General features: G+C 44.1%; 1 protein-coding gene across 1 annotated transcript; it reads left to right on the top strand.

Annotated features, from left to right (window-relative positions):
- Nucleotides 1-35: 35 nt before the first annotated feature.
- Nucleotides 36-27,636, top strand: AIDA (axin interactor, dorsalization associated). The gene is made up of 11 exons (XM_010011667.1): nucleotides 36-294; nucleotides 1,042-1,120; nucleotides 3,416-3,485; nucleotides 10,116-10,169; nucleotides 12,307-12,361; nucleotides 18,071-18,134; nucleotides 18,560-18,666; nucleotides 23,003-23,125; nucleotides 25,678-25,800; nucleotides 26,245-26,362; nucleotides 27,162-27,636. Exons 1-11 carry the CDS (start codon nucleotides 36-38, stop codon nucleotides 27,256-27,258), a joined length of 1,149 nt encoding a protein of 382 aa, XP_010009969.1. The 3' UTR covers nucleotides 27,259-27,636.
- Nucleotides 27,637-27,767: the final 131 nt, after the last annotated feature.

Raw genomic sequence — 27,767 nt, 5'->3', positions numbered from 1 at the left:
GGAGCCCCACGGCGCCGGTGGCCCGGGTACCCGCGATGTCCCATGGCCCTGTACCCCAGACACCATGCTGGGGGGGAAGGGGGAGGCCGGCTGTGGCAAATGGGCTGCTAAAGCATCCGTCTTACCCAAAAAGAACCAACCAGTGTGAAAACTGGTCCATCGCACGCTTGTGTGTTCCACCCCTGAGGAAACCGGGCGGGAGAGTGGGGACCTGGGCAGCCCCAGTTAGATTGGGTCGTACCGGGTGGGACCGCACCTTGGTATCGGTGGAGTATGGGCACTGCAGAGTTGATGGTATCCTTAGAAACACACCTGGTAGTTTAGTCAAATGCTGCTGTCTACTGCTGTGTTCACTGGCAAGATGGGAGTTACTTCCCTGTGAAGTGAGTGTTGCAGGCAAAGTTTCTTGCAGTGAATTTTCCGGAAGAGTTCTAGAGGGTTTGCACTTGTTCCCCAAGTGAGTTAGCTGAGGAGACACACTCCCTTCTAGCACTGTTCAGGACTATCATGTTACGGGGTGGGCTGTGAGCACGCTGGCTACCCTTTCCGTTGCCATTCAGAGTAGATAGATGGCTGGCTGTGTGCAGCACAGTCATGAGATGCTATAATCTCACCATTTCATTCACTCACCAGACAGGACGATGCAAAGTCTGTTATTTGCAGTTTGCTGATGGTCTTTAGAGTAGAGCAAGCTGTTACTACAAACCTTGGCATAGGGCTGAAAAGTAGTTCTCTTCCAGATTTGTATCTTGGAAGAAAAGAAAACTAACTATAGGAAAGTAGAAGAAGATATTTTTATGTGGACAGCTGCGAGGAGTCCAGTAGGATTCTAATGCAGAGCTTAAGTTTAAAACTTTAATCCTAAATGTAAAACTGTCTTGGCAGTCTCAGTAGTCAGTTTCATGTCATAACTTTTATAAAGAATGAAAACTCTTCACCCTTCTCATTCTGAGCTCACTTCACGGAGAAGTAAAGTCCCTAAATGTTTGCAGACGGTCCAGTTTGAGAGTTGAAGTGTAACTTTTGCTCCCTTCCTCCCAGCATCACTGGCGTCTGATGAGAACCGAGGGGATCTCTGTGCTCTGGCTTTATTCCAGCTGTGGAGCAGTGTGATATCTTTGTAAGAGAGCTCCTCTTGGGTAGTAGTATTGTGAGCTACAAGCCTTATCAGAGAGTTTCTACTGAATAGAGTAGTCAGTAGATGAACTCTGTGGTTCCAGGAGGGAGAAGATCAAAAGATTACAGGGAGGAGCAGAACCTTTTCAGTGTGCATATCTGCTTCTGGTAGATACAGCAGGTAAAATCAGTAACTACTTCAATCTATAAGGTGGAAGCTGCAAGTAAGAAGCACAGGGCAAGATACCTGTAGCTCTGGGGAGGCCTAACAGCATGGCTTGATGCTGTTGTTCCTGAGGTGGGATGCACTGCTGCTGATGTTGGTGAGGTCTGTTCTGATCAGCACAAGGAAGCTGGGGAGAAGTTGCTTGCTGACACACAAAGGTTTTCCTGAATCTGTGCTAGTTCATTCCATGGACTTAATGGCTGTTGATGTAAAACACAATTATTTGCCTCCTGTGTCCAGGGGGAGACCTGAATCTCCTCAGGTCTTTATGTTGCTCCTGGAAATGCAGGAAGCTTGGTGCAAAGATTGGCCCTTGTTCAGGTGCTTGCTCAGGCAGGAGCCTTCTGGGCTGCCAGCAGTGCTTCCCTGTTGAACGTCCCTGTATATGGAACTTAGTCTGATCCAGCTTTGAACAAGCTCCAGGTGGGATGCCAGGTGTGTTTGGATGAGGGTGGGTTTTCTTTGCATTAGTGACAATGGGAGGAGAGTTGTGTTACTGATGCTTGCAGAAAAGTTAATACTGTGATGCTGCCTGTTGTGGGTGGCATGTTTCCTTAAGTTGTTACTTCTAAATAACCTTTCTGTGTGTCCTGTACATTATATGGCAGGGTGGTAGGGAATGAGTGTCTGCTTGGGTTCAGGCATATTTGTGCTTTTTGACTTTTCTCAGCCGCCGTTGTTTCCCCCTTTATGAAGGGGGACAGTGCCGCTGAACTGTGCAGTCACCTTGCCCTGTTTGATTGTGTTTCACTGGTGCTACAGTGGCCTCAATCCTCGTGCCTTTTTAGGAGAGCTTACTTTTAAGGAAAAGCCAAGATGTAATCCAGTTCTGATTTTTGTTTCTGGCAGGCTTTGCTGGTAACCTGTTTCGGTGGATACATCTTGGTGTATGTGTTTTATACGCACAGGCACAATAAAGAATACCCCAGGCTGATGCCCACCACTGCAGCAGTGGCAAGAAGCTGAATCCCTTTAACAGTGCAAACCTGGGAGGTTCCAGACAGAAGTGTAGTGTGATGCCCCAGTACTGCTGCTGTCCCTGGGTTTCCCCTCCCTCTCTGCTTTAAAGAAAGTTACGATTTGCAGGGAATGGCAGCAATGGCCCAGAGGTTTTGCTTGTTTAATATTCTCCTTCCTCCCCAGTCGGAAACTGTAACTCTTCCCATAGCTTCCTTTCGCTTTCTGGAGCTGTTTGCTTACTGTTACTTTCCAATCCCCTCGGTGCTCCTGTCTCTGTGGTGAGCAGGGGTGGGGGCTCTGCTCCACGTGTGATGCTGATGGGTACAAATATGAGCTGATACACCCTGGCTTGGCTGTGTGGCCACACTGGCCTCAAGCACTCCCTGTGAAGTGCATGTGGGCTTGTACCACAGTGGGTCCTCGCAGGGGTTATGGGTGGCTGTTATAAAGTAAGGGGATGGGCAGAGGAAAAAGGTCAGTGCTTATAAAAGGGGCTGTTGGCTAGAAGGACCTTCTTACTTGTTCTCTCTTCGTGATAACATTCTTTATGTTGTCTTTTCATCATCAGGGACTGTAGCAATAGGACAAGGGTTAATGGGTTTAAACTGAAACAGGGGAAGTTCAGGTTAGATCTAAGGAAGAAGTTCTTTACTGTGAGGGTGCTGAGGCACTGGAACAGGCTGCCCAAAGAAGTGGTAAATGCTCCATCCCTGGCAGTGTTCAAGGCCAGGTTGGACAGAGCCTTGGGTGACATGGTTTAGTGTGAGGTGTCCCTGCCCATGTCAGGGAGTTGGAACTAGATGATCTTAAGGTCCTTTCCAACCCAGACCACGCTATGATTTTCTGACTAATGTAGTTGCATACTTTGTCCATTTTCTGGGGTTTTTTTACTGCGGCCTACCATAGTTATAGACACCTATAACCCCAAATCCCCTAAAACCCAGAACAATAACAAAACACAACCACCAAAGAAATTAAAAAAGAAAAAAAAAAAAGCCACACCATAAACTATTTGGAGCAGCAGATTGTGGACCTTTTGGCTGATGTGTTTCCTGGAGACTGGGGGGTGTGTGTTGTGTTCCCACTCTACAACTTTCTTTCCTTCCCATGCAGATTAGCAAGACATCTACAGAAAGAGGCACAGTCTCAGCACAACAACTCAGAATTCACAGAAGATCAAAAGGTGAGTATTTGCTCAGTGAAGGAGCTTAACTCTTAGATGGTGATGGGTATTAGGATGTTTTTCTATCTCACCTTATGAGACCTTCTTTCCTTCCTCAGTATATGCAAACAGAAACAGAGCCCAGCATGGCTCAAACAGTTGCTGTCATTAGATGTGGCAGATGCTCTGCTGTGTACTATTGAATGTCACATGTGCTGGCCAGAACCCTCCAGAACCTGGGTGTTTCTTTTTTTGGGTGACCTTTTGATAACTTGCTTATACAACATTAGCACGATTTATAGTGTGAAGTCTGAACACAAAATGTCTTGAGCTGCAGACATGGAGGGTGTGTGAGGAAGATGTTCACTTAACATGTAACACCTGACGGGGAAGGGTCTTGGCAGAGTAGTCCCTAACAAGTCTCTTGGAATGTTCTTTGTTTATAATCCTTCAAAATAGTGAAATTACTTTACTCCTTCCTCCCTCCCTTCAACTGAAAAAGCTGTTTCTTGTTTCAACATCATATTCATGCAACTCTGTGACAGGATTTAAGTGGAAAATGCTAGCTGAAGTCTCACACACTTCATCATTTTCAGCAAAATAAAATCTGGTCAGATACGAGGCCCTGCTCATTTTTCATGTCTTGTATAAAGGCATGTTTTTCTTGGGAATACCAGTTCAGAGAATCCCTGTATTTCCAGATTCCCAAGTCATAAAATCACTTGTTTGAGCAATGGCATTGCCTGAGAATTGACATTTTCTAGCCCAGAATCTAATCTATGGTAATAGGGTGCTAGAGTAATGGGATCTGTGTTTGGAAATGTTGGTCCTGAAAACAAGCCCTGGCTACAGAAATTGGAGATGAACTTCATCTGTTTGAAGAAACTCATTGCAAAGAAATACACCTTTGTACAGAGTCTGGCAGAGGTTTGTAACTGCCTCCTCGACATGTACCAATGAGAAAAGCAAAGAGCCAGTCTTCCATGTTCTCTTTACTTTCTGCAAAGAAGAAAATAAGGCTTTTGGTCATCTTAAACAGAGTCATAATCTTGGAGAAGGATTTGATCCACCTTTCCTGAACCGAAGGCTTCAGAGCTTTGTTAAAGTTGGACAGCTGTTTGCTCTTTGCTTCTGCTCTTCATCCCTTGCTGGTAGCTTCCTCCACCATTCTCAGCTATAGGTATCTTTACAGCATGTTTCCTCTCTGTGGATGCTTTTGAAAAGATGGTTACTTCATGCAAGTGAAGCTATTAATCTCACTGCTGGAGGCATCATCTCCTGTGAATATGGGAACCAGAACCACACGGGGCTTTGCTTCCAGATGTTCCCTGAATCTTGTGGGAAGGACCTTGGACCAGATTGTGGAAGTGAGTGAGGTCAGCCATGAGGGAAGGCCTGGGGGGCTCAGGAAGCAGAGATAACTGACCTCAGATGTTACATGTGCAACTGCAATCATGTCTTAAGGTGACAGTCTTTTGTAAAGAAAAAATGAGTGGCTGTTTTGAATCCTTGCAGGGCAATGCCTGCTTCTAAAGCTGATACAGAAGAGGCAGACGTTTCTATTTCGTGCTTATTTGCGGATCAGTGAGGGGCTAATGCACTCAGACTTTGTGCCTGGTTATCAAACGGTGGTGCCTATTTCATTAGCAACATACACAGCTGGATTCCCCAACATTTTGTTGAGACAATATTCTCTTCCCCTCTCCTACCATGAGGAATTCTAGTCACCACAAAAATATGTCTTGCTATTGCTTTGGAAGGAGCACTATAAAATTAATTACAGCAAAATCTTTTACCTTGCCACTATGCTCCTTGCTGTTCTGGGTTTCCCTATTTCTGCAGGAGCTCAGCCAGTACGATCTAGTGATCATGACCAATTACTGTTATTGCAAGTATCGTTTACTTGACATGGAGGAGTAAAGTTTAGCACACTTCTGGGTTTTCTATTTGGTATTTGATACACTTCAAATACATCTACATACCAAACCAGCTACCTTTGCTCAGCTAAGTTCCTGCCAACGCATGCTATTCCAGCATGCTATTTTCTCCTGGTTCCTAATACCTTGTCTTTCTGAGGTTCTGTGTGTCATATAAGAACCACCTCTTAATTCTGATCAGCGTAAAAGAGCTTGTCAACTTCAGGGTTTGCTTATCTGGTATTACTGGCCAGGACTGTGCACAGAATTCCGTAGACTGGAGAAGGCAAGGCTGTGAGGCTGAATATGATTTCCAGCTGCTTGATCTATCCTTGTTCCAGTCTTTGTGTAGATTTACAGTTAGCTGTTGTCCATAGGACCACATGTACTGCTGAGAATTACCGTGACACTGTCATTGTTTCTTTTACTCTGTGGAGAAGATGGATTTCAGCAGTGATTCCTCTGTACCAAGGGAAAAGTACCAGCTCTACAGCTGCAGGGGAAGGCCAAGGCAAGGTTCAGATCCTCAGCCCCATCTGTCTGTATAAACTTTTACCATGTTTGGGTTTATTTCATGCATCACAGGTGGTGTTCCAGTGCAGATATGGCCACACCATAATTGATGGTGCATTACTTGCTAATGTAATCAGACTATATGTTAATCTAACAACACTTGAGAGATACCACCAATTTCTTTCCTAGGCATACTGTGAGCCAGTTATCATTTATCTTACAATAAATGTGTTGTTTATGGTAAGAATTCAGACTTTTTAATATTGATACCTTGCCTTTTTGCTCTCAATGTAAGGAGTCTGTTTTGAAACACTGTATGCTGCTTCCCTTGATAGAGCAGTCTCTGGAATTGCTGTTCATTCCTGGATTTTCATTTTCTGAGGAGTTGTTGTCTTATATCTACTGCTGGACATAATTCTGGAGTTCTAGTCCTTAGGGAAGGCTCTGTCTTGACTTGGATAACTGACAGTGCTGGAGTGTTCCTTAGTGATTGTGGATTTTGTTGAAGAATTTCTCTGCAGATAAATACTGTAAAGAGCAAATGATTGTGTTTCAATCTAGTCACCCTTTCAGGAGGCTGTGCAACAGTTTCACTACCTAGAAGCTGCATGTGTAAAATACTGACAGATACAGTTACTGATGGATTTACCCCAGTCTTACCCTCTGCATCCTGCTGCTGTTTATTTTACCTTCCTTCTCTAACAAAATCCCATCTTCATTCATGATCAACCACTGTGTTTTGCTACGTGAATTGTTCCAGTTAGGTTTGGCCATGGTTTTCCGCTTGCCTCCAGCTATAGTTACTCTCACCCAGTTCTCTATGCAGTAAATTTGACCTTTCAAGCCCTCTTCTAACCGCAGTTGTTGCTTCTCGTGTAAATGTTTTTGTGCTCGGCTGCGTTTTCTTCGGGACTAGAAAATCATGCGCTGCTTTATGCAATGGTAACTCACTGAAATAAGAGCACTGTTGAACACTCTGAGCATGATTCATTAAACTACTGGTCTCCTAACAGCCTAGACCTCTCTTTAAAGCCAAACTCTGCTCTGGCTCTGTATTTATGCAAACATCTTTGACTGCATTACAGTTAGCACAGTCATTACTTGCACGACTGCGCTGAAGAAACCTTGACTATGAAATCAACTGACTTTTTTTCCCTTTCTAATCACGAGTTTACATAAAACTGAATCTTTACTATTGTAAACTAGCAACGTGAATTATGACTTCAGTGTTTCTAATGAGATGCAGGATGTTTTCCCTGCTTCAAAAAGGAGCCTTCGCATGGGACAGTTGCAGCTGAAAATGATAGCAGCGTTCAGCTGCAGTTTTAACTTTTGGGCTGGGTGTGGTCCCTTAAAAAAATAGTTATGAATAATGCCTGCTGGGAGCTTGCCATATTCCAATAGATTCCATATAAAACCTATTCTTTACTATTTTAAGACTTCCAAACTCTCTTCAATTAATCTGTTTCTAGAGGCATTATTGCCCTTCAGCCCCCAGGAGCCAGAGGACACACATTTTTGTATTGCTGTTTGTCCTGATAGGAGGTACCTAGTTCAGGCAGTTTTAGGAATACACGGTTATGAATCTGCAGGAGAGGGGTGTTGCAGGGGTGTTGCTGAGCTTATCAGTGTACTGACAAAGGAGATAGGGCTTGAACAGTGCTTCTTGAGACCTCATGTACGGCTGGGGCTTAGTGCTCTGCATGTGAGACCAGGAGGGGAAGAGGCACTTGAAAATCTGTTTCCATGTTCTGATTCCATGCTGGGGCACCCTGGGAACTTGTGGCCCTCTCTGTGGTGCAGTCAGAGGGGAAGTGGGCATGCTTTTTACTCAGCAGTCAACACCCAAACCATCCAAACAGCTGGACTTTTGCAAATGCTAGAGCTCTAGTCAAACCTCAGAGATTTCCCCTCCCTTCCCTAGGGAAGTGCTGGATTCCTTTCTTTTACCCATGACTTCACACCTTCCTCTTTAAGATTCTACCTTTCCTGCAAACATATCTTTCCAGATGTTCTCAAATATAAAAAGGAATTCCTTTTGTTACACTGCAGCTGATTAGACAGACGTAGTGCTTTCTCATCCTACTGACTGAGAATCTGCTTCTCTAGTACTACCTCGTGTCTTCCCATTCAGCTTGAAGGTACATGTAAACCCACAGCACCCACACGTGGGTCTGAAAGTGTCAAAATGAATCCAGGACTATACGTACTCCTTTCTTTTTCAAAAGCCTGTGGGTTTCCAAGCTATGCTGGAGATCCAGCCATGAATCTCTTGTTATGTAGCAGGGTGTAGTTGGACCAGTAGAAGTACAGTGACTGAACCTAGGCTACAAAATGAACCTCCACAGAAACGGGGCTGTAGTATTTTTACTCTGCCATGTTGCATTCAAGCATACAGTAATGGTGCTCTGTATTAAAATTCCCAAACAGCACACTGCTGCTTCACATGCTGCATCCCAGGCAGAGGAGAAAACAGTATGTGTCCTGTGCTGGTAAACAGCACTCCCTGCTTTCCTGAAAGGTGCTCGAAAGAACTAGATTTCTCTAAGACCTCCATGCAATCAACAGTATATAAACTGTGAGGATGTAAAGTCATGTTGCAACAGAGTGTTTAAGACAAGGGGGGATACCAGCTGGGGAGAAGTGGCTTTGAAAGCTGTGAGGAGCCTGCAGTGGCAGATGAAAATCAGGTGTCTGGGGCTTTTACACACTTCAGTTGTTGGCTTTGCCCTTGAGGTGTTGGTGTCTGATCTGCTTATGATTCAGCTCCTGAACTCTTTCAACTTTCAGCGTGGCATAAGGTGAAGCGCAACTGGAGGCACTTAGCTTTTAGCACAGCCTCTTGGAACGAGGGGTGGCTGACTGAGAAGGGGGTTGTGACATCCCTGCAAGGAGAGTCAGGGCAGACGGCTGGGAAGGCATGTCTCATTTTTATGTGCTGCTACAAACCTCTTGGAGCCCTAAAATGTAACCCTCCTTTAAAGGGAAGGTTTGGCTTTTGGCTGAGATCTCACAGCTTGCCAGATGCCCACACTCTTGAATTCCTCCTGATGCTAGAGTTGTGCTCTAGGAAATCTTCTCTCCCCTTTGCATCCAGCTTGGGGGGTAGCTGGTTTTATACTAGCTGATTTAAAAGGAGAGAACGAGTTACATGTGTGTGTTTCAACTTTAATCTTCCTTCTGGGGGGAAAGCTGATTTTGAAAATAAGCTACTTCTTTGTAGCTGCATTGTTGCTGTTTTTCTTGCCCTATAAATGTTCCACAGAGTATTTTGAATTATATTTGGCCCTTATCTCTGCAGATAGACTTTAGTTTTTCTTCACTAAAACCTTTTAGTTGATGAACAGACAAGTGATGGTCAGGCAAGGTAAAATTTACCTTGCAATTGTGCCTTCTTGATGTCCATTATGGAAGTCTTAACTCCTCCTTTCAGCTGGTAGTAACAGCAACAAATGTGACTGTTGATGGAGCTTCTTATTTTGGGAGAAATAAAAGCTGAAGTAGCACTGTCTTCAAAGTAAAGCTGCTAGCAACGGGCTATTTTGAAGCTCTTCCTTTTACATCTTTAAATGAATATGAGGAATGACTTCCCAGTTCTACTCAGAGATATTTTCGGTAGCTGACAAGTTTGGATCAATAGATCTCGCGCTTCACCCAGCTGAGATCTCTTTAAAGCTGCAAAAAGAGAAAGTTGGGAATATAATCTGCCTTTATATTTCCTCTCCCACCAAAACCCACAAGAGTGGCCTGTGTTCAGTGATGAGATACTGCCTTCTGTAACTCCTGAGGAGGGGTGACTTGGTCTGCTGTGGGCCCGACAGAGGAACTGCAGGCATAGCTCCTGTAAGGGCAGATGAGAACACACCACTCGGGTTCTCAGAAGGAAATACATTGGTTAGTTTGGATGTTTGTGGGTTTTCTCTCCCCTGTCACTGAGTATAAACAGTTTGTGCTGTGGGTGGCGTCCTTACAGATTCTGCTGAGTGGATGACCCCTGTCTGTGGTGATGAGCTGTGGAAGGGAGTTAAACGGTGCATGTATGTTTCATCTCTTGTGCTTTTCTTTTTGCTTGTATATAAAAAAGCTTTTGCTACTGAATAATAGACCCGAAATGGTTGCAAGAAAAAGCAATTGTTTGTATTTGTATTTGTTTATAAGATGTGAATATGGAAGAATACAGTTTCTGTACCAAATTAGTAATATATTTTGTTTTTCCTTTCAGAAAACCATAGCTAAAATTGCAACATGCTTGGAACTGAGAAGTGCAGCTTTACAGGTATAGCTCTTTTTTCCTACGTGACTTCATACTTCAGTGACAGGTAACTGTAGAGCTGTTTAAAGCTAGTTTAGGCTCTTCAGACGCAGCTAAAACTTCTGAAAACAGAGTGAGCAAAACCTGGAGCACTTGGACTTTCAGGTTGTCAACGTGATGCCCCAGGTGGCTGCCTTAAAAACTTTTGAAGTGCTCATATGAACATGTATTGGGGTTTGTACAGGAATTTAACCACAGGTTTTGTGCCTTTGGTTCTTTGCCTTTGCCTTCAGAATGGATCAGTTTGTCTTCCTAACCTGTGTGCAACGGTAAAAAGATCCCCAGAGTGACCCTTGCACTAATTCTGCCTAATTCGGAGTGACTCTTGCACTAAAACTCAAATCAAAATAGAGTATGAGGAAGCATGTGGGTGTAGAATAAAAACTACTCTTGTAGCAGTCATGAAAACAGACAGGTCTGTAGGCAGATGTGTGAAAATAGTGATTTAAAGGCTATTTTTTGGTGTTCTTTTTCTGGACTGAAAGTAGACGTCATGGAAGTGAATTTCTTTATCTCTCAGCACAATCATATCCCTCGAACAAAAGGGAAGTGAGGCAAATTTCCAGAAGAGTGTGGATGGGGAGAGATGAATCAGCTGAAGCTATGTTTGGTTTGCTGGATTACCTCTTTACCAGCAAAGAGTGGTGGCAGGCAAATTTTATATGGGGTTACTCACAGCAGTGCTCCCGAGTTCCTCACCTTGCTCTACGAGGTGCAGCAGCTCCGTTATGCTGCTGTCAGTTGCCTGAGAGGCTGGGATACAGTGATGATTTAGGCAGGATGCGGGAGCTGGACTGCTGAGGTGGGGGCTGAGCAGTGTTGAGGCTGTGCAGGGTTTGAAGGATTATTTGGGTAGCTCTACCTGTCTCTATTTTGATCTAAGCTGGAGCGTTTGAGCAGCATCGCACTTGTTCTGAGTCACTGTGACAAGGGCAGGCGTGTTCCGTTGTGGGACAGCTTCGTGGGGCAGGTCTTGGAGCAACAGCAGGAGATGCAGCAGTGTCATAAGCTGCCCAAGTGAAGAGATGATGTGTTGCAAGGCCAGCCTTCCTTGTTGTTGGTTCCTCAGCTGTAACTGCAGGGTTTAGTACCCTCACACAAGGTTATAAGAACTTCTCATCCACTTCACTTTGGCAAGTATTTTACTTGTTAGAGATTAAAGCAGTTGAGCGTGATCATCTTTTCCCATTCTAACAGTATGGGTACAGCTGCTTTACTGTCCTTCTGGAGTCTTGCAGTAGATCCCCAGTGGCACTTGGGCAAAATCAAGAAAGAAATACCCACTGGGCCTTAAAGAAATATTGGCAACAATGGGTAATCTTAAGAGATGCCAAGGGTGCAATGGCACAATAGATAAGACCTGACCCTCTGCCTAAAAGAGGATGTGCAGTGTCAATCCGCTAACTTGCAGCACTTCTCTTATGTCATCTCTGCCACTTCTTTTCTTGGAATAGGCTACCCCAGCTTTCCAAACTGTCAGTGAACTACCTCAGAATGAAAGATTACAGACTTTTCCGTGGAGTTAGTCAATCAGGCTTACTGAGAGGCAGACATATGCTATGGACAATAAGGAAACTGCATGCTCAGAGTTGGAGAAAGGAGAGATGGGAAGCCCTCTTCCATTTGCAGTGAGCTCTTAGCTGGGTGTTGTGTCAAGCTTATCCTATATAGTGTACTTTCCACCAGTGTTACAGTGTTGGACATGTCTTGAACTGTGAATGCTCCTGCTGGAGCATTGCTTTGTGGTGCAGTCTTAGAGCTGATCTTGCTTCAGAACAACTTGACTGGGGAAGAATGAAAACAGATCACTCTATCTTAATGTTCCTGTGTGTAGTAAGTATGAAAGAGCAACAAGCTCTTGCGTTAGAGCTTGAAACATGGGATAGGTTTGTTCTCACTAAATGAGAAGTAAGATACTTTCTGTCTCACTTCTGAACCTAGCCTTGTGTTGGGGAGATGTTTGGGACTCTTCAGGACATAGCTTTGAAGTAACTTGGTACACCTGAACAGAAGCACTTAGCATGCTTATTCTAACATATGGTAGCTCTGTCTGAGGGGAAAGTGTGCACTAAGATCTAACTCTTCCTTTGTGATGTCCTAGTCCACCCAATCACAGGATGAATTCAAGCTGGAGGATCTGAAGAAGTTGGAACCAAGTAAGTAGTATCTTTGTATTTTAAGTGAAGGACATTTATCATTACAGCGGAAAATACAACAGCAGCATGAATATGACTGACCACATTGTGGTTTGACAGTAATGCTGGTTTAGGTGGTTCTTCCAAATATCTGTTACTACATAGACAAAACCTGATGTATATTAAAGAATGTAATGAGGATAACTTCCAAGTATAGTAGTCCTAATGTTTCAGATGATATATTCAGCTTTATTCTCAAATCAGTAATTCTTTGGGTGCTGCTGAGTTTTGCACACAGTAGTAATTTCAGCTGTGAGTAGTACAGTACATGATCAGCTGGAAAATTGACCTGCACGTTTCTTATTTGAACTGACTTACAAGACTTTGTGGTCTTCCTCCTTGCAGCATGAAACTTTTCATCTGAAAAGATTTAACTTGTGCTTGTGGCAGCCAGTCACCTGTCACCTACCACTGCAATGCCACCAGACTAGCCAAGTTAAGAGGATGTGAGTCAGTCTTTGAAGGGGTTTGTGTGATGTTGTTTTTTCCCAGTTGATCCTGGGTCAGTTCTTGCTATGTCAATCCAGAAAAAACTTCTTTGTGTAGGAAGTATCTATTTATCTGCTACATTTTCCTTTCCATAACACTGGCCGCTTTGTTCTCAAAACATTCTTATGATCAGAACTTCCACATCTAAGTAGTACTATCCTGAATGCTAAAGTTTCCGCAATTTTGGGGGACCAGGACATGTGGAAGAGCTGCTTTCATGCTGGCAAAGGTGGGTTTATTTTGCTCCTATCAGAATTGTATCATTAAGGGGGAAGAAGGCCATGAGGATGATGAGGAGGTTCAAGCATGTCCTGTATGAAGACAGGCTGAGAAAGTTGGGGCTGTTCAGCCTGGAGAAGAGAAGCTGCGTGGAGACCTCAGAGCAGCTTCCAGTGTCTGAAGCGCGCCTGTAAGGATGCTGGAGAGGGACTCTTCATCAGGGACTGCAGCGACAGGACAAGGGGTGATGGGTTCAAACCAAAACAGGGGAATTTCAGGTTAGATCTAAGGAAGAAGCTCTTTACTGTGAGGGTGCTGAGGTGCTGGAACAGGCTGCCCAAAGAAGTGGTAAATGCCCCATCCCTGGCAGTGTTCAAGGCCAGGTTGGACAGAGCCTTGGGCGACATGATCTAGTGTGAGGTGTCCCTGCCCATGGCAGGGGGGGGGGAACTGGATGATCTTAAGGTCCTTTCCCACCCAAACCATTCTGTGATTCTATGTTGGTAATAAATGTGGTGGGCAGGCAAGTGTTTCCACTTCATGGATGAGCTGAGCTTGTCTGCACTTCCATTCTCTAAGTAGCTGGCACAGGATCTCACAGGATCAAGAAGCAGGGCATTGAACTGAACTTCCTAATGTCTCTTGCCAAAACAGAGTCTAAATACTTTCAAACTATTCCCTGAAAATGGAAAGGTATGTTACAAGATGTCTGTGTCAGTGAAGGCTGTAACTCAGGAAAGGGTTCAACAGTGTGTTGGAAATGTTAAGTCTTTCTCAATCTACATATTGCATGTCTGGCCTCTGCACCCTCTGGTTTGGCATTATTTTGTATAGATACTCCTGCTGTCTGTTTACGAAGTATTTAAGATGATATCATTATTTGCTGACTGTGGATTTCAGACTCCATTGTGCACATGTCCTGTGAGTGACTGAATGATGGAAGGGGGAGAAGGAATCATGTTTGAAACCGTTCTACAAATCAGAAGTGGCTATCAAAGGCTTCAGTCAGAATTTACATTCTGCCAACAGCCATAAAGCTTTCCTTGAAATGCCTCCTTTTCTTAAAAGCCAGAATGTCTGTTAAAGAGCAGCAGTCCTGTTGCTTGTCTTGCCCTCCATCAGAGAACTGATTTTTAGCTGTCACAAAACCTGTTGAACAGTGTGAAGTGCATCCAGCCCATGCCTCATGCAACAGGAAACTATATTAAAACTGAGGGAGAGTGTGTGGCCATCGGTTTTCAAAGACACTGAGTTATTTTCCTTGGAGGAGAATGGATGCTTCCACAACAACAATTGAACATTGATGATCTTAATGCTGCTGTCTGACTGGGATTGTTCCGGCTCTTTCTCTCTGAATCATGCCTTTGTTTTGTGGGGTTTAAGTATATCTTGAATAGAGTAAATCTAAATCAGGCCAACAGCAACCATTTCATAAAATACACTGGGAAGTGTTTTCATTTGTGTGTTGTCAATTTGCTCTTGTGTTCCACTAGAAAAAGCTTAAAAGTAAATCTGGGCTGGCAATGCAAAGAAGTGATTCCTTTGTTAGGGCAAACCATTCTGTTAGGGTGGAACGAAAACAGCTATTCACCCCATTTGGCTTGTTTTAATTACTTTTGTGCCTGAAGCTATCAAAATGGCTGAGAAATTTGTTTTGGGTGGTGGTGTAACAACCACAGCCCTTAGTTTTAACTTTCTTTGTATATCTTGCATTGTCAAGTTCTAACATTTCCTATTAAATTGCATTTCACGCTGCTTGTAACGTAAAGCAGTTGGCTAGTTCTGTTTGTTTATAGGATTTGTCACCGACTCTTTTGTGCTAGAACAGAATATAGGAGGGTCTATACGTGCAAACAGTTCTCTTTGAGACTACACTGTGTGAAATCATGGCAAACACTGGATCTCACAAGTCCTGTTGTGAAAGCTTGTCCTGGGGTAGTTACACACATTACAGATGGGTAGGCTGGGACATCCCATGGGCCTGTGTTTGCGTGGATAATTCTAGGCACTAAGTTACTAGTTTCAAACTTGGTGTACATGTGTTACAAGAGAAGCAGGTACTGGGTTGTATTGGGGAGCCTGGTGTGTGACTTATTTTGTGTTGCCTATTTAAAAAAGCATAAATCAGTACAAGTATCATAGGCTTGTATCATATATCATCACTAAAAATGTAAGTCGACAGTGGTCTTTATCGAGTTAGCATGTACTGGTGTTGATAATTTCAGTTTCAATCTTTCAAGAGAGAGAGCCAGCTGCTGATCCTATCAATGTGGTGTTGCCCAGCACCACTGAAGAACAGGCAGCTTCAGCATGAGAGCCTGCAGAACAGTATTTGAAATAGATCCCTGTTGAAAAAGCAACGTAACTGGAGGCCACGATGCTGGGATCTGCCCATTAGTTACACACGTGGAGAACTCTGGGAATCATATTCTCAGCAGCACGGAGGGGAAGTGATTTTTCTCCCAGAGGTGATGTGTGGTTTTAAAGCAAAAAAGCCCAAACCAACCTCTTAACGCTTGGGTGTCTTACGCAGCGTTGCAAGGGAGATTCCTGTTTGTTGTAACCTAATGGGGTTTTTCTGTGATCTGGTTATTTTTATTTAAACCAACTGAAACTCTCCCCTGTGATGGATGCAAAGAGGATTTTCCTTTTCCTCAAAGGAAGATTGTTGTGTTGCTGTTTTATTGCTTTGCTTTTCCTTAGTGACTTTGAACAAGCATTTCAGCAGGCTGAGTGCTGTAGATCCACTTTGTACCCTGCTGATGTTTAAAGCAGCACTTTAGTAAATCGCCCTATTACAGCTTGGCAGAATGATTTGCTATTGGTGATGACACAGAGTCAAAGGCCCTTCAATAACGTGATCCACAGCTTTCTGCGGCAAAAGGCAGAGGATTCTGGATGGTGTTTCCAAGCGCCTCCCCATTACCATCCTGAGGGATGCCGGAAAGCAACGGCTTCCGTGGGCAGGGCGGGTACCAAGGGCCGTGTGCGGGGCTGCGGCTCTGTGGCGGGAGGGTGGATGCTCCGCAATGCCTCCGGGCGGCAGCAGGAGTTTAGGTGCTCTAAAAACTGTTTTCCTTTTTCCTGCGCTCCCATCAGTGGAGTATTTTGTGCCCTCTAGTGATGGCTGAAATGTATTACTAGAAGGTTTTACTCGCGGGGGATGTTCATTCACGTAGTGAGAGGAACTGGTTGCTGGGAAAAGAGAAACAGTGTTTGCCGTCCTTTGGAAGATGGGAGGAGAACTGCTTTGATTTCTATTGCTTCTGTATAACGTGCCTATGATCTGGAAGAGATCTCGCTTTACTGAGATTGCTCTGCCTGGACAGTTTCGCTTTCTGTCTCTGGTCTGATGTAGCTCTCCACGATCTGGGGAATTCTGAGGAATAAAAATCCCCTTCTTTCCCTGGAAGGTGACTGGCTGCTATTAATCGGCTGCTTTTCTGTTGGGAAGTAGCTGTGATTCTTGGCCACCATGTTGAGATCTGCAATATCAATCCCTCAGAGCAGAAGTCTTTAGAGAGGGAGACTTGGAATCGGTTTTGTCTGTCACCTCTCTGACTGAAGGGAACTTACTGCTTTCTATGTGTTCAGGTGTTGTGTCCAGCTGGAAGCACTACCTGAGCACTAACCTCTCAGGTAGTGGTACAGGAATTGGAAATAAAATCAGAATGAGCAAAGGCTGGAAAGACTTTCTGGATTCTTTATAGTTTCCTGGAGGGATTATCTATCCATTGTAGCATGCACATGTTGTCTGATAAATTAAGGATGAAGCCCATCCTGAGTGATGTGCATATGAAGACAGGCAGAGAAGCTCTCCTACACTGCCTGAACTGCAGCGTGCAGAGGCAGAGGGGCAGTGGCTCCCTCAATGTAATTGGTACTTAAGTACCTCTGGGTATTTGTGTAATCTTAACGTTGTTTGTTCTCATTCAGTAGTCCTAAGAGAGATTTCCTGTGTTCTGAGGGCTCATTGCAAAGTGAGGCTCAGTGAGAGGACTGTTTTTCTACTTGCCCCTGCCCAGTGTGGAATACTCCTGCTCTGGCAGGAGAGTGCCTCTCCCTGCAGGCATTTCCTTCTAAATGTGTAGGCCCATGTGCTTTTGTGAAATGCTGATTTCTCTGACATGCTTTTAGAAGTTTTGCCTTTACTCATCTCTTGGAAATAACAGCTAGAGTTGCTATTACTAAAACTGAGTAAGTTTCCAATACAAATGGTAAAGTCATGCTCCACTGGGTGCTGGAGACTATAGTGGGTGTCTCTGGGGCTTGATGCTCAGATGTTGCACTGTGTCTCTTCTGACTTTCGCCAATCTGCCCAATCTGAGGCAGACCAGAAAGCAAAAACAGACCAAAACCCCCACTAACATACCCCTTTCTAAGCCCAATGCATGACAGAGTAGGAAATCTCAACTAAGCAATGTGTTACCAGCATGCTTGGACTCCACGGTGGCTGTCTGAATATGCAGCCTATGCGTGTGCTTAAGTGTGTCAGTTCCACAGACTTCAGTTTGTTGGAGCTGATGCCCAGAACAGCACCACCCTCCTTTCAGCAGCCACCAAAGATTGCTGCCATTACATTAGAGTTTTTCTCATAATGCTTTTGTTCATCTTGTCTAAGACACGTGGTGGTGATTATCTGCTGGGGTTGCAGTTAGCCTGTCTATTACTGAAGTATAGCTACGACCATTGCTGTAGTGCCAACAGTTACCTCTGTGCAGCTCATTAGAGCTCTATGTATATAGTGGACACGAAGTGTATGTGCTTAAGAAAGGCTCAAAGTTGATGGTAGATCAGTGTTTAAAATGAGAGGTGGTGTTTTTCTGTATGATCTGATTGTGTTTTTCAGTGCTAATATTATTTGTGTGAAGATGCTGTGAAAATGGACAGAGCTGTGCAGAGCAGGAGAATTAATGCTTGTTTATGGGTATGGATTCTAATTTTTTTTTCCCCTGTCTGCAGTCTTAAAGAATATCCTCACTTACAATAAGGAGTTCCCCTTTGATGTTCAGCCTGTCCCACTCAGGTAAGAGGGAACTGGGGCACTTCATGTACAGCTATGTATCTGCATGGGAGCATAGCTTGGAGTACCCCTGAAACACCACAATTCCCAGAGCCGCCTACTTGCTGCACTGCTTTGGGTTGTCTGGTTAATAACAGAACTCCTGAATTCTGTCTGTCTGGGTACCACCAAAAATCACACCCCTGCTTTTGGCAAAACCAGGATGTGGCACATCCCTACATCTCTATTATCTCTTGGGTTTAGACTCTGTGCTTTCTATTGGGCTGAGCTCCTGCAATCTCTGAGGCTGTGGGCACAGGTAGTGGTTAATAAGTATGAAATGACATTAAAGCATGTTGCCCCTGCTCTATACTCAGATGCTGAGCTGTGAGTTGAAAGCCAGATGATGAATGATCTTTGGTCTCATCCTTCTTTCTCGTGTTTTACAGGAAGATTTTAGCACCTGGAGAAGAGGAACACTTGGAGTTTGAGGAGGATGATGAGGAAGGAGGAGCTGGAGCAGGGTCTCCAGACTCTTTTCCTGCTAGAGTTCCAGGTAAGGGCACTAGCCTTGCCATGCCAGCCTATGTAGCATGTGTAAGTTGTGTCTCTGAGCAGCCCATTTCTCCACCTGTGATTTGCAGAGTTTGGGTGAGGAGCAGCAGGCTCATGTAAACTCCAGTGCTGTATTAGAGAACCACAAAGGTGGCCAGTGGATTGTTTTTAACTCAGCAAACAATATCTTACTGCAGAGCAGTGATATGGATAACCTGTGAGGGTGGTACCATTTACCTCGAATAATTAGCTGTAATTCCTGTTCAAACTCACCATTCTAATTCTATGCACTTTCTTAACTGTGGCATGTTAAGCATTTCAAATGCATTCAAATGTAAATTGTGGCACTGTTTCTCCTGCAAGGAGCATCACATCCTGCTAGAGATGTGGTAAGGTGTTGCTGGTTATTTTTGTGTGGCATCCTCTGGTGAGATGATAGCTTAGACTAAAGCCAAGCTCTGAGAAGATCAAGAGCTTTGGTTTTGGTAGCATAAGCCCTTGTGAGTGTGAAAGCACTCATGGAACTGGGTATACCTACAGATCCTAAAGAAGGTCTTCCTGTAACTTCAGCTTTTGACAGCTTACCAAATAAAGGAGTAGGATGTTTCAGCAGAGGTTCTTTTGGTTCCTGGTGTAGTTTCTTTGCAGAGAAGCAAGTTTCTAGTTTCGGAGCAGGTTAGCAAACTTCGTATTTCAGGAAGGAGACAAGTAGGGAAACTGGTACTGGAATTATGGTTGAAAAAGCTGGATTGGAAGAGTATTGCATTAATTATGCCTGGAGAAAGCATGTTTTTGTCCTTGGATCTGAGCCAAAGCATGCTATGGAATAAGATCCCTGCAGGCTGTACTGATGTAGGGGATGCACAGCTACAGTTGTTCATGCTAAGCTCACAAGTAGGCTGTAATACACTGTGATATTTTATTGCTGACATTTACTATCTTGATCCTTGTTATTAACCATGATAAATCCATTTATGAAAATGCATTCTGTGTGTCCAGAGAACAGCAGAGAGACCTTGAGTAGCTCTTGGTGTGGTGGTGAATCAACAAGGCTGTGACCATTACCACAGTGCCAACAGTTACCTCTGTGCCACTCATTAGAGCTGTGCATATATAGTGGAGACAGAGTGTATGTGCTTAAGAAGGACTCTAAGTTGATGATAGATCAAGTTTACAGTTAAATCATTTTCAAAATGGTAGCCAAATCAGAAAGAGGAGAAGTCTGGGGCATTTACTTTCATACAGAATCATTCCCCAGTAAGACCATGCTTGTAAGAGAAGGTGAGAGCAACTCAAGAACTTACTGATGTTTTACATTGTCATCTACTGAATAAACTGCAAGTCTAACCTTTCTGTTGGTTTTTTGGCATTAGGGTAAATTTCTCCATGGCTACAATAATGTAAACTGCTAAGGAGGTTTTATACTACTCGAGCACAGATCTCATTTCCCCACCAAGTGTAAATTAATGTGGTATTTCTTACCTGACTGGAGCTTGGTCTGTTGCTATTTCTCGGGGTGATAAAGGTTAAACAAAAGCAGTTTGCAGCTTTCTAGGGTGAGCTTTATAAATAAAGTGGACTTTCTATATTGAATTGATAAGACTGTGTTGCACTCTGCTTCTATATGCCTTTAATCCATAGTGCACAACTGTATTGTCTAACCGATCATGGTCTTGTCTTCTACATGCATGGCTTCATCGCTATCACATTGCACCATTCATCTAACCCAGGAGCCAATGAAGGTATGATAACCTTTTAGTATATACAGTTATGTCTTTGATCATATTTATGGAGCTGTGCTGTTCTTCATTCAGCTTTTAGTTTCAATCCTCAAAATACAATCTTTAGTAACAATCACAGTAGTACATCTGTAGTATTGGCATCTAGGCGTTGATCTGCATTTGCCATCTGTACCAGAAAAAGAGATGGTTGTGTTTGTTGACCCAGCTTACATAGCTCTCTACAAGTCCTACTGTGCTCATAAAGACAGTCTGATTTGCAGTGTAGCCAAAGGTAGGTGTAGCTAGGTTTTCTTTAGTGGAGCACACATTTTATGGGGAGTCTTACACAAAGAGTACTTAGGTAGTTAGACTTCTGAGCTGTGCAGACCTGAACTGACCAATGGCTTGTTGCCTCTAACAGCAAAGGTTTCCTGCCTTTCTACTGGTTATATACTACTTTATTCCAGTGCTGTGCTGGCAATGGATCCTTCTGTGAACCATTTCCATTTGTGAACCCAGCAGGAGACTTGTCACGTTTTCCCCTTTCTCTGAATTGGGCTTTGGGAACGGAGAGACTGAACTCAGCCTGTCTTGGTGGCAGTGTGCTGTTGGGTTGGCTCACCTTTGTGTGTCCGAAGCGCACTGGTAGGAGGACACTCACTTCACTTGTAGATGCTCCCTGGCAGTGATGCCCTGTGGTTGTGTCTGAGGTGGCTGGCAGTTTGCTCATGAAAGACTCAGTGTGAGTTACCATCAGCCAGTTGCTCCACTGTGGAATGACTACAGATGCTTCAGCAGAAGACCTGCTTGGGTGGTTGTGGCTCGCATGAGACAGGTTACAGTCCTCAGTCTGTTGTTGGTTTGGCTGCTCCTCCTGCTGAGGCAGAAAGGAAACTGTTCCTTGGAGACCATCTGTCCTTCTGTTCCCTTACCAGCTGGAAGTGAGCTGGACTTTTCTGTTCTTAGCAACTCTGCAATGTCACATGTTCTGGAAAGCATTTTTCAAGAACAGAGTAACTTCAGCCACTGTTTCTATAATAAATGCCAGTCTGCTGCATCTTCCAAGTGATTTATCTGTCAAGCATCCCATCACTTAGTCCTTTGACGTGATGGATAGGAAAACTGAAGGGTACAGTTGTTGTTGGCTCTTGGGGGCATGCTGCTTTTAGGAGACAACTGAAACATGGCAGTTTTGTGCCTACAAGGACGGGTTTGCTTCTACCTTCATTTAGATTGAAATAAGAGCTCTGCCTTTGAACATCTGGTCAAGAGAGACAGTGGATGCTGCTTTGCAGAAATAAGTGCTCTCTACTAAGTTTGCCTTCTACCATTTCTCATCCTATAGTCAGAAGTCTGTCCCGTTACTTCAGAATGGTGGGTCAAATTCTGCCATGGTATGTTGTGACGTGTCTGTAGATACGGTACCTTGGAGGTCATGAGCCTGCTAGCAGCCAAGATGGGGAACACGGACATGTACTGCATCATAGATGTGAACTCAAGTTTTGCTGGTGATCCTGAAAGAGGGACTGGGTGTGGGAATGCTCACGGAATTTTGCGGAAGCTGTGGCTCTGTTTTCAAGTGCAGAATACATTGTCCCCTCTTGCAAAGCCAGTCTCTCTAACAGGACAGAAACTCCTCGCTGCTTCAGCTCCTCAAGCAGATCAAGAGGGGAAAAGAAGTATCAAGGAAAATCTATATTGGACGTGTCAAAGGAACCTGTTACCTCGATTCTCAAGCCTTGGGATAACATTAATTTTGTAATTATAAAACCAAAGCTTTAAATTAAACTCATTTTTGAGTCTAAGCATTTTCTGACCTGGTGCTTATTCATCTAATACTGGAGAGAGGCCTGAAGCCTGCCAGGTGTCATTAAAAGCAGCGTGAGGAAACCCACTCTGTTGTTGATGACCCTCTTACGGCTTTTAATGGACAGTTTGACTTTCTTGCCAGCTCCACTATCATCCTCAGCACTGTGAGGATGACTTATGCTGACCACAGCGTTGATACTAAATGTTCTTGATGCAGAGCTGGGAACTCCCTCCTTAAGGCAGAAGGGAACTTTATTCTTTGTATTTCCTTTAAGTAGAGGGCAGGAGAACTTGGGTAATTAAGAATTTCTCTTCTGGTTCCCTTATGTCCAATGGGATTTGCAGCAATGCCATTTTCCTCCTTATTCTCGAGTCATGTTCAGTGGGGTGGGACTCCTGATTAAGTGTCTGAACTTCCTGCAACTGTAGATTGAATCCAGCTTCCCCAGTTTAATCCTTGAAATGACATAAAGCGAGTTCCATGAATGAGTTATTCTGCAGGAGAGCAAGAAAGAACACTTGGAACAAAGCTACTCTCTGTTCTTAAGGCATTAGGTTGTTATGAATTCATTTGACTCGTGGCAGTCCTGTTTTGTTGGTTTTGGTGTGGGCTTTGAAACCTGTCAAAAGCTGTACAGGCTTTCCTGTAGTGCTGTGTACTATTGGGATATGAATCCTTGGGCTTTGAACCTGGAGAACAGCATCTTCCGTGAGAGCTGGTGGGATAAGCAAAGCCTCTGCTGTAAGATGACATGAAGCATTAATAAGTTTGATTAATAATTAATAATAATACTTTGCTCTTTGCAGGTACTTTATTACCCAGATTGCCATCTGAACCCGGGATGACATTACTTACCATCAACATAGAGAAAATTGGTCTGAAAGATGCTGGGCAGTGCATTGATCCTTACATCACAGTCAGTGTGAAGGGTAATGATTTCTGTTCCTGGCTCCTCATTTCTAGTTTGGAGGGAGTGTGTTTTCTGAAAGCTGTATTGATTTTTCAACCTGCTGGAAGAAATACTCCCTGGTACTTGCATTTTGTTTTGGACTTAAGGCTTCTGCTTTAATCAAGAGTGGAAACATTTTGTATTTGAGAGATCCTGGGAGGTGAATCCCTGCAGGAAACACACTAAGCTGTGCACTCTGGGGTGCACTCCCTGTGCAGGGAGCTGAGCATCAGTGACAGAAGCACTGTGCTTCTCTATTCCAGCTTCTTCAGCTGACTCTTAAGCACAGACCTGCTTGGACTGCCCAGCCAAACACTGGTATCTGGGCTTTCTGGAGATGATGAACCGCAGTCCCGCTGACTCCATTCTTGCCCTGGCATTAAACTAATTTCTGTAAAACAAAGATCATCTTAGCAAGGCTTAAGGTTCAGAGGAATGGGTATGGAGCTGGGAAGCAAAGTTTGCAAGTGAAATGAAATATAACATTTGGTTTAGGCTTGACAGTGAAATACTTCAGCCAAAGCCTTATGGGCTTTCCCAGCTCTGAGAGCCCCCTGGACTGACAGGACTGACTCTGTCAGTCCATGATAGACAACATTAGGATTTCTCCCTGTTTCAGATGACAGCTTTTGCTTGAGGATGATATTGTTGGTATTCGGACTCTTTCTAGTGAGAGCATCTGCCTCTTCCTCTTAGCAGGAAGCCCCTATAGTCAGAACTGCTTACCATAGCCTGCCCTGCTTGACTTCTGCTTATCTGTACAGGCTTCTAAAGTATATGATTTTTTTCTGCTTACCTGTAGCTGAGCCAACAGCCTCTTGCTATTTTCAGCTGTGATAGTGACCTTGTACGTGTCCTCTTTCAGTGTGCTACTGGATACCAAACATCAGGATAAAACACTTGTTAGATGTGTGATCAAGTGCTTCCTCCAGCAGACAAGTTCTTTGGCAGAAGCAAGGGTCACAGTATTGAATGTCACTTGAATCCCAGCGATGTTCTCAAGTGTTACCTACCCAAATACACAGATAGGAAAGCTTTAATCCTGTTCCTCTGGGTTTTTTTCAATGGTGAAACCTTCCACTTCTCCCTGGACCTTTGAGGAGTTCACTTGGTTGTGGTCAAAAAGCTGGAGCATGACTCCTACCTCTCCCGCAGCAGATACAACTGCCGTTCTGTGTTTTCTGTCTTGGAAACATGCAGTATTTCTTTGGTTATGCTGTGCTGCCTTAGGTTTGCTGCACTACTTTTAGATTGGGTAACTATTCTTTGGGCTCCATTTCTCTAGTCACTTGTGGATCTTGCTTTGCCTCTCGTATGCCAGAGAGCTGAGGGATGGATGACTTCAGTGGTGGGGCTGGCTGCATGGGCTTAATCAGATGTAATTCTTCCATGCTGAGTTTCTTTTGGCCGACAGGAAGATACCAGCACTGACACGGCTTTAACATTGGATGCTGGAACTTACCAGAACTTGTAACACAAGCAGTCGTTGTTCCTTGCTACTGGAATGTTTGTCTGTCTTGACTTACTACATGTTGAAACTGGTGCTTGCCTTCAGAGCTAGCTCTCCTTTCCTTTCTGGAGCTAAGGCAGACCGTGTCTTGCTAGGTTTACTTTCCCAACAAGTCTTTCTGTTAACATGCTCTATTTACAAGCTCCTATAAATGGTGGCGGCTGCTACTGGTGACTTTTTATACTTTATATTTTGAGATTTTTGGTGAGGAAAAGTAACTCTGAAAAGTCTTTTTCTCCCTATTAGGAGTCTGAAGGCACTTAGTAGTTGTTTTCCTTCATGCTGCTCTTGTGCAGGTCTGGGGAGGGGATTGTTCCTGATGCCACATTGGTGGTCCCAGCCCACTCCTGTGCATCAGTGGTGCGCCATGGCCCCTGCTTGTACCCCAAGCACAGTGCGTGTGCTCTGTGCTTGTGGTCTTGGGCCCATCATCAGCAATGTTGCTCCACCTGAGGGAAAGGAATCACTAGTGAGAAGAGAAGGAATAAGAGGGCAAATGTACTCATGTAAACAGCAGAGGCTTAGCGAGAAACAATTTTGTCTGTGGTGGCTGTGCCCAAGCGATAAAACTGGTGGCTGTTGCTGGAGTCCAACCTGGTGCCCCACCATGCCTCTACCAGTGGAGAAACCAAGAAGAGTCCTGCATGTTGAGCTAGGCAGCAATGCTGGGTATATACAGCATGTCTGAGCTGTGCCTGCAGACCCTTTATGCAGGGCAGGCTTTTGTGCTTATCCTAGTCTGCTGGCTTTCCGGTGCCAGAAAGAGATGTGCTCTGAAAAGAGGGATAATTCCAAGTTTTCATCTTAGACATTGTCAGAACTTTTACCTGCCTTCATGTCGCAATCAAAAAGAAAATTCACTTACTGAAGGGGTACGATTGCCCCTTTTCTGAGTTTAGGGAGAAAATCCAGATGGGCATAAACTTTTTGTGGCAGTATTAGGAGTGGTTCATAAACCTTTTAAAGCAGGACCTTAAAGTTGAGGAAGCTTCTGCCATTCTCATGCTGTTTCTTTCCTGCAGATTTGAATGGGATAGATCTGACTCCTGTGCAAGACACTCCTGTGGCTGTGAGGAAGGAGGACATGTATGTCCATTTTAATGTGGACATTGAGATTCAGAAACACATTGAAAGACTAACAAAAGGTATGTGGCATCGGAGACCAGAAACAGGGCCCGGGAGCTTTGCAGGCATAGACAGACATCAGGCTGCTCCTGATCTAATAACCAGGATCCAGACAAGGATAAAAATAGACCTTTGCATCCTGTCTGTTGCAAATTGGTCACTGTGGTGACTTGCAGACTGGGAGGAATGAAGACAGATAAATGCAGCAGTCTGCTCTGCTCCAGGTATTGAGCTGCCTTATCACCTTTAGTCATTGGAAATACTGTTACCTGGGTATGAGTCACTGAGTGAAGAGCAAAAGCTCTTGTGAGCGTGGTGAGAGTTGTAAGAACATGGTACAGTTTTTTAGTAAGTGCTGGAGATAATTCCCTCCAATGTATGTAGAGCATTTAATGGCAGATAAGTTTTCAGTTACCTACTGGCTATAATTGCTAACTTCTCTGTTAAACAATTTTCCACTCTAGGTGCAGCTATTTTCTTTGAATTCAAACACTACAAGCCTAAGAAAAGGTTTACTAGCACCAAGTGCTTTGCTTTCATGGAGATGGATGAAATTAAACCTGGGGCAATTGTTATAGAACTGTAAGTGACTTGTGATTATAGATGCCAATGACAGAGGAAATGACCTAGACTTCAGTTACAATGTGTGGCTTTTCCATTCTTGGACTCATTAGATGGACTTCCATAAGGAATATTCTGCTTTTAATAAAGAATGGAAGATAGAATGCTTTTAGGCAAATAAAATGGCTGTGGGCCCTTCTGAACCTAGACTTTTCCCAAATAAAATGCTGGTATTTGTAACTAGATTTTGTATGAAGTTAACAAATCCTGTGTGGGAGACTTTGATTTTGACCTTAGCTTGTGTGTCAGAGAAAATCAACTCACACAGTCTTTTTGTACAGAACTTCTGCACAGGAAAACTGATTTGAGACTTCAGGCACTGCTTTGAGTTGAATGTTACGAACACTTCAAAGCACTGTTGGGGGATTGTGTTTTACAAAGCAATAGATGAGGCAGTTACACTGCTGTGGCTGTGATGTGCATCCTGCCCTTGCTGTGTGGTTGAAGGGCTGAGTGATGGGGTGACGGGGGTGAGTTGTTTGGTTTTGGGAAGAGGGAGAAGCCTGCAGTTCTGGGAGCTCAGGCTGTGCTAGCAGGAGGGCTTCATTTGAGAACAGAAATCTTTGTTTTGTTAAAATAAGAATCTGGAGAAAAGAGAGGTTTGAGTGTCTTCCTGTAAAGCTACTCACTGTTGTAGCTTCCGGTGTATCTTGTCAGATGTATTTAAAAGATGAAGGTAGTAAGATCTGTACAGGAGGAGCTTTTCGTCCTCCCTCACAGCCACTAGCACTCAGATTAGCTCATTTTCTTGTGGTTACAGGTACAAAAAACCCACTGACTTTAAAAGGAAGAAACTGCAACTGTTGACCAAGAAACCACTTTACCTTCACCTCCATCAAACCCTGCACAAGGAATGACCCGCCCTAGTTGTGAGACTTCCGAGAACTGCACCACCAGTCGCCATAGCTGTGTGTAGTAGCCTTTGCGGGGCAGGAGAACGACTATTCATGCCAGTAGGTCAGACGGGACCATCACACACTGCACAGCACTACTTCAGGGTCAGGGGCAAGCCACCATTCCAGTGCATGATTAGTTTCTCAGTATCTTCCAGATACAGGTTTTTCTGAGAGCCCTGAAATCTGTTGACTGCTTTTCCTCATTTTTGCTGTTCATCACTTTTTTTATCTTAACTGTTACTATCCTGTTGCCTCAAACTCCACCCAAGGATGGAGACCGCCCCTTTGCCAAACCTGTAGCAATAAAGATGTGGCAGGCCTACTAACTGTTTACACTTGCTGGGCTATTTAGTTCCTCTCATCTGCATTTTGGAGTCCTCTGTAGCAGGCTGGGTGGGAGAAGACCAAGACAAAGGTGAGGTGGGGTAGGAAAAGGAGCTTGAGGTGCTGCATGTAGTTGAAGATGAGAG

This window comes from Nestor notabilis, unplaced genomic scaffold, assembly GCF_000696875.1.
Source record: "Nestor notabilis isolate BGI_N333 unplaced genomic scaffold, ASM69687v1 scaffold17083, whole genome shotgun sequence".
NCBI lineage: Eukaryota > Metazoa > Chordata > Aves > Psittaciformes > Psittacidae > Nestor > Nestor notabilis.
The sequence above is the reverse complement of the archived record's forward strand: the minus strand, read 5'-3'. Positions and strand labels throughout refer to the sequence as shown.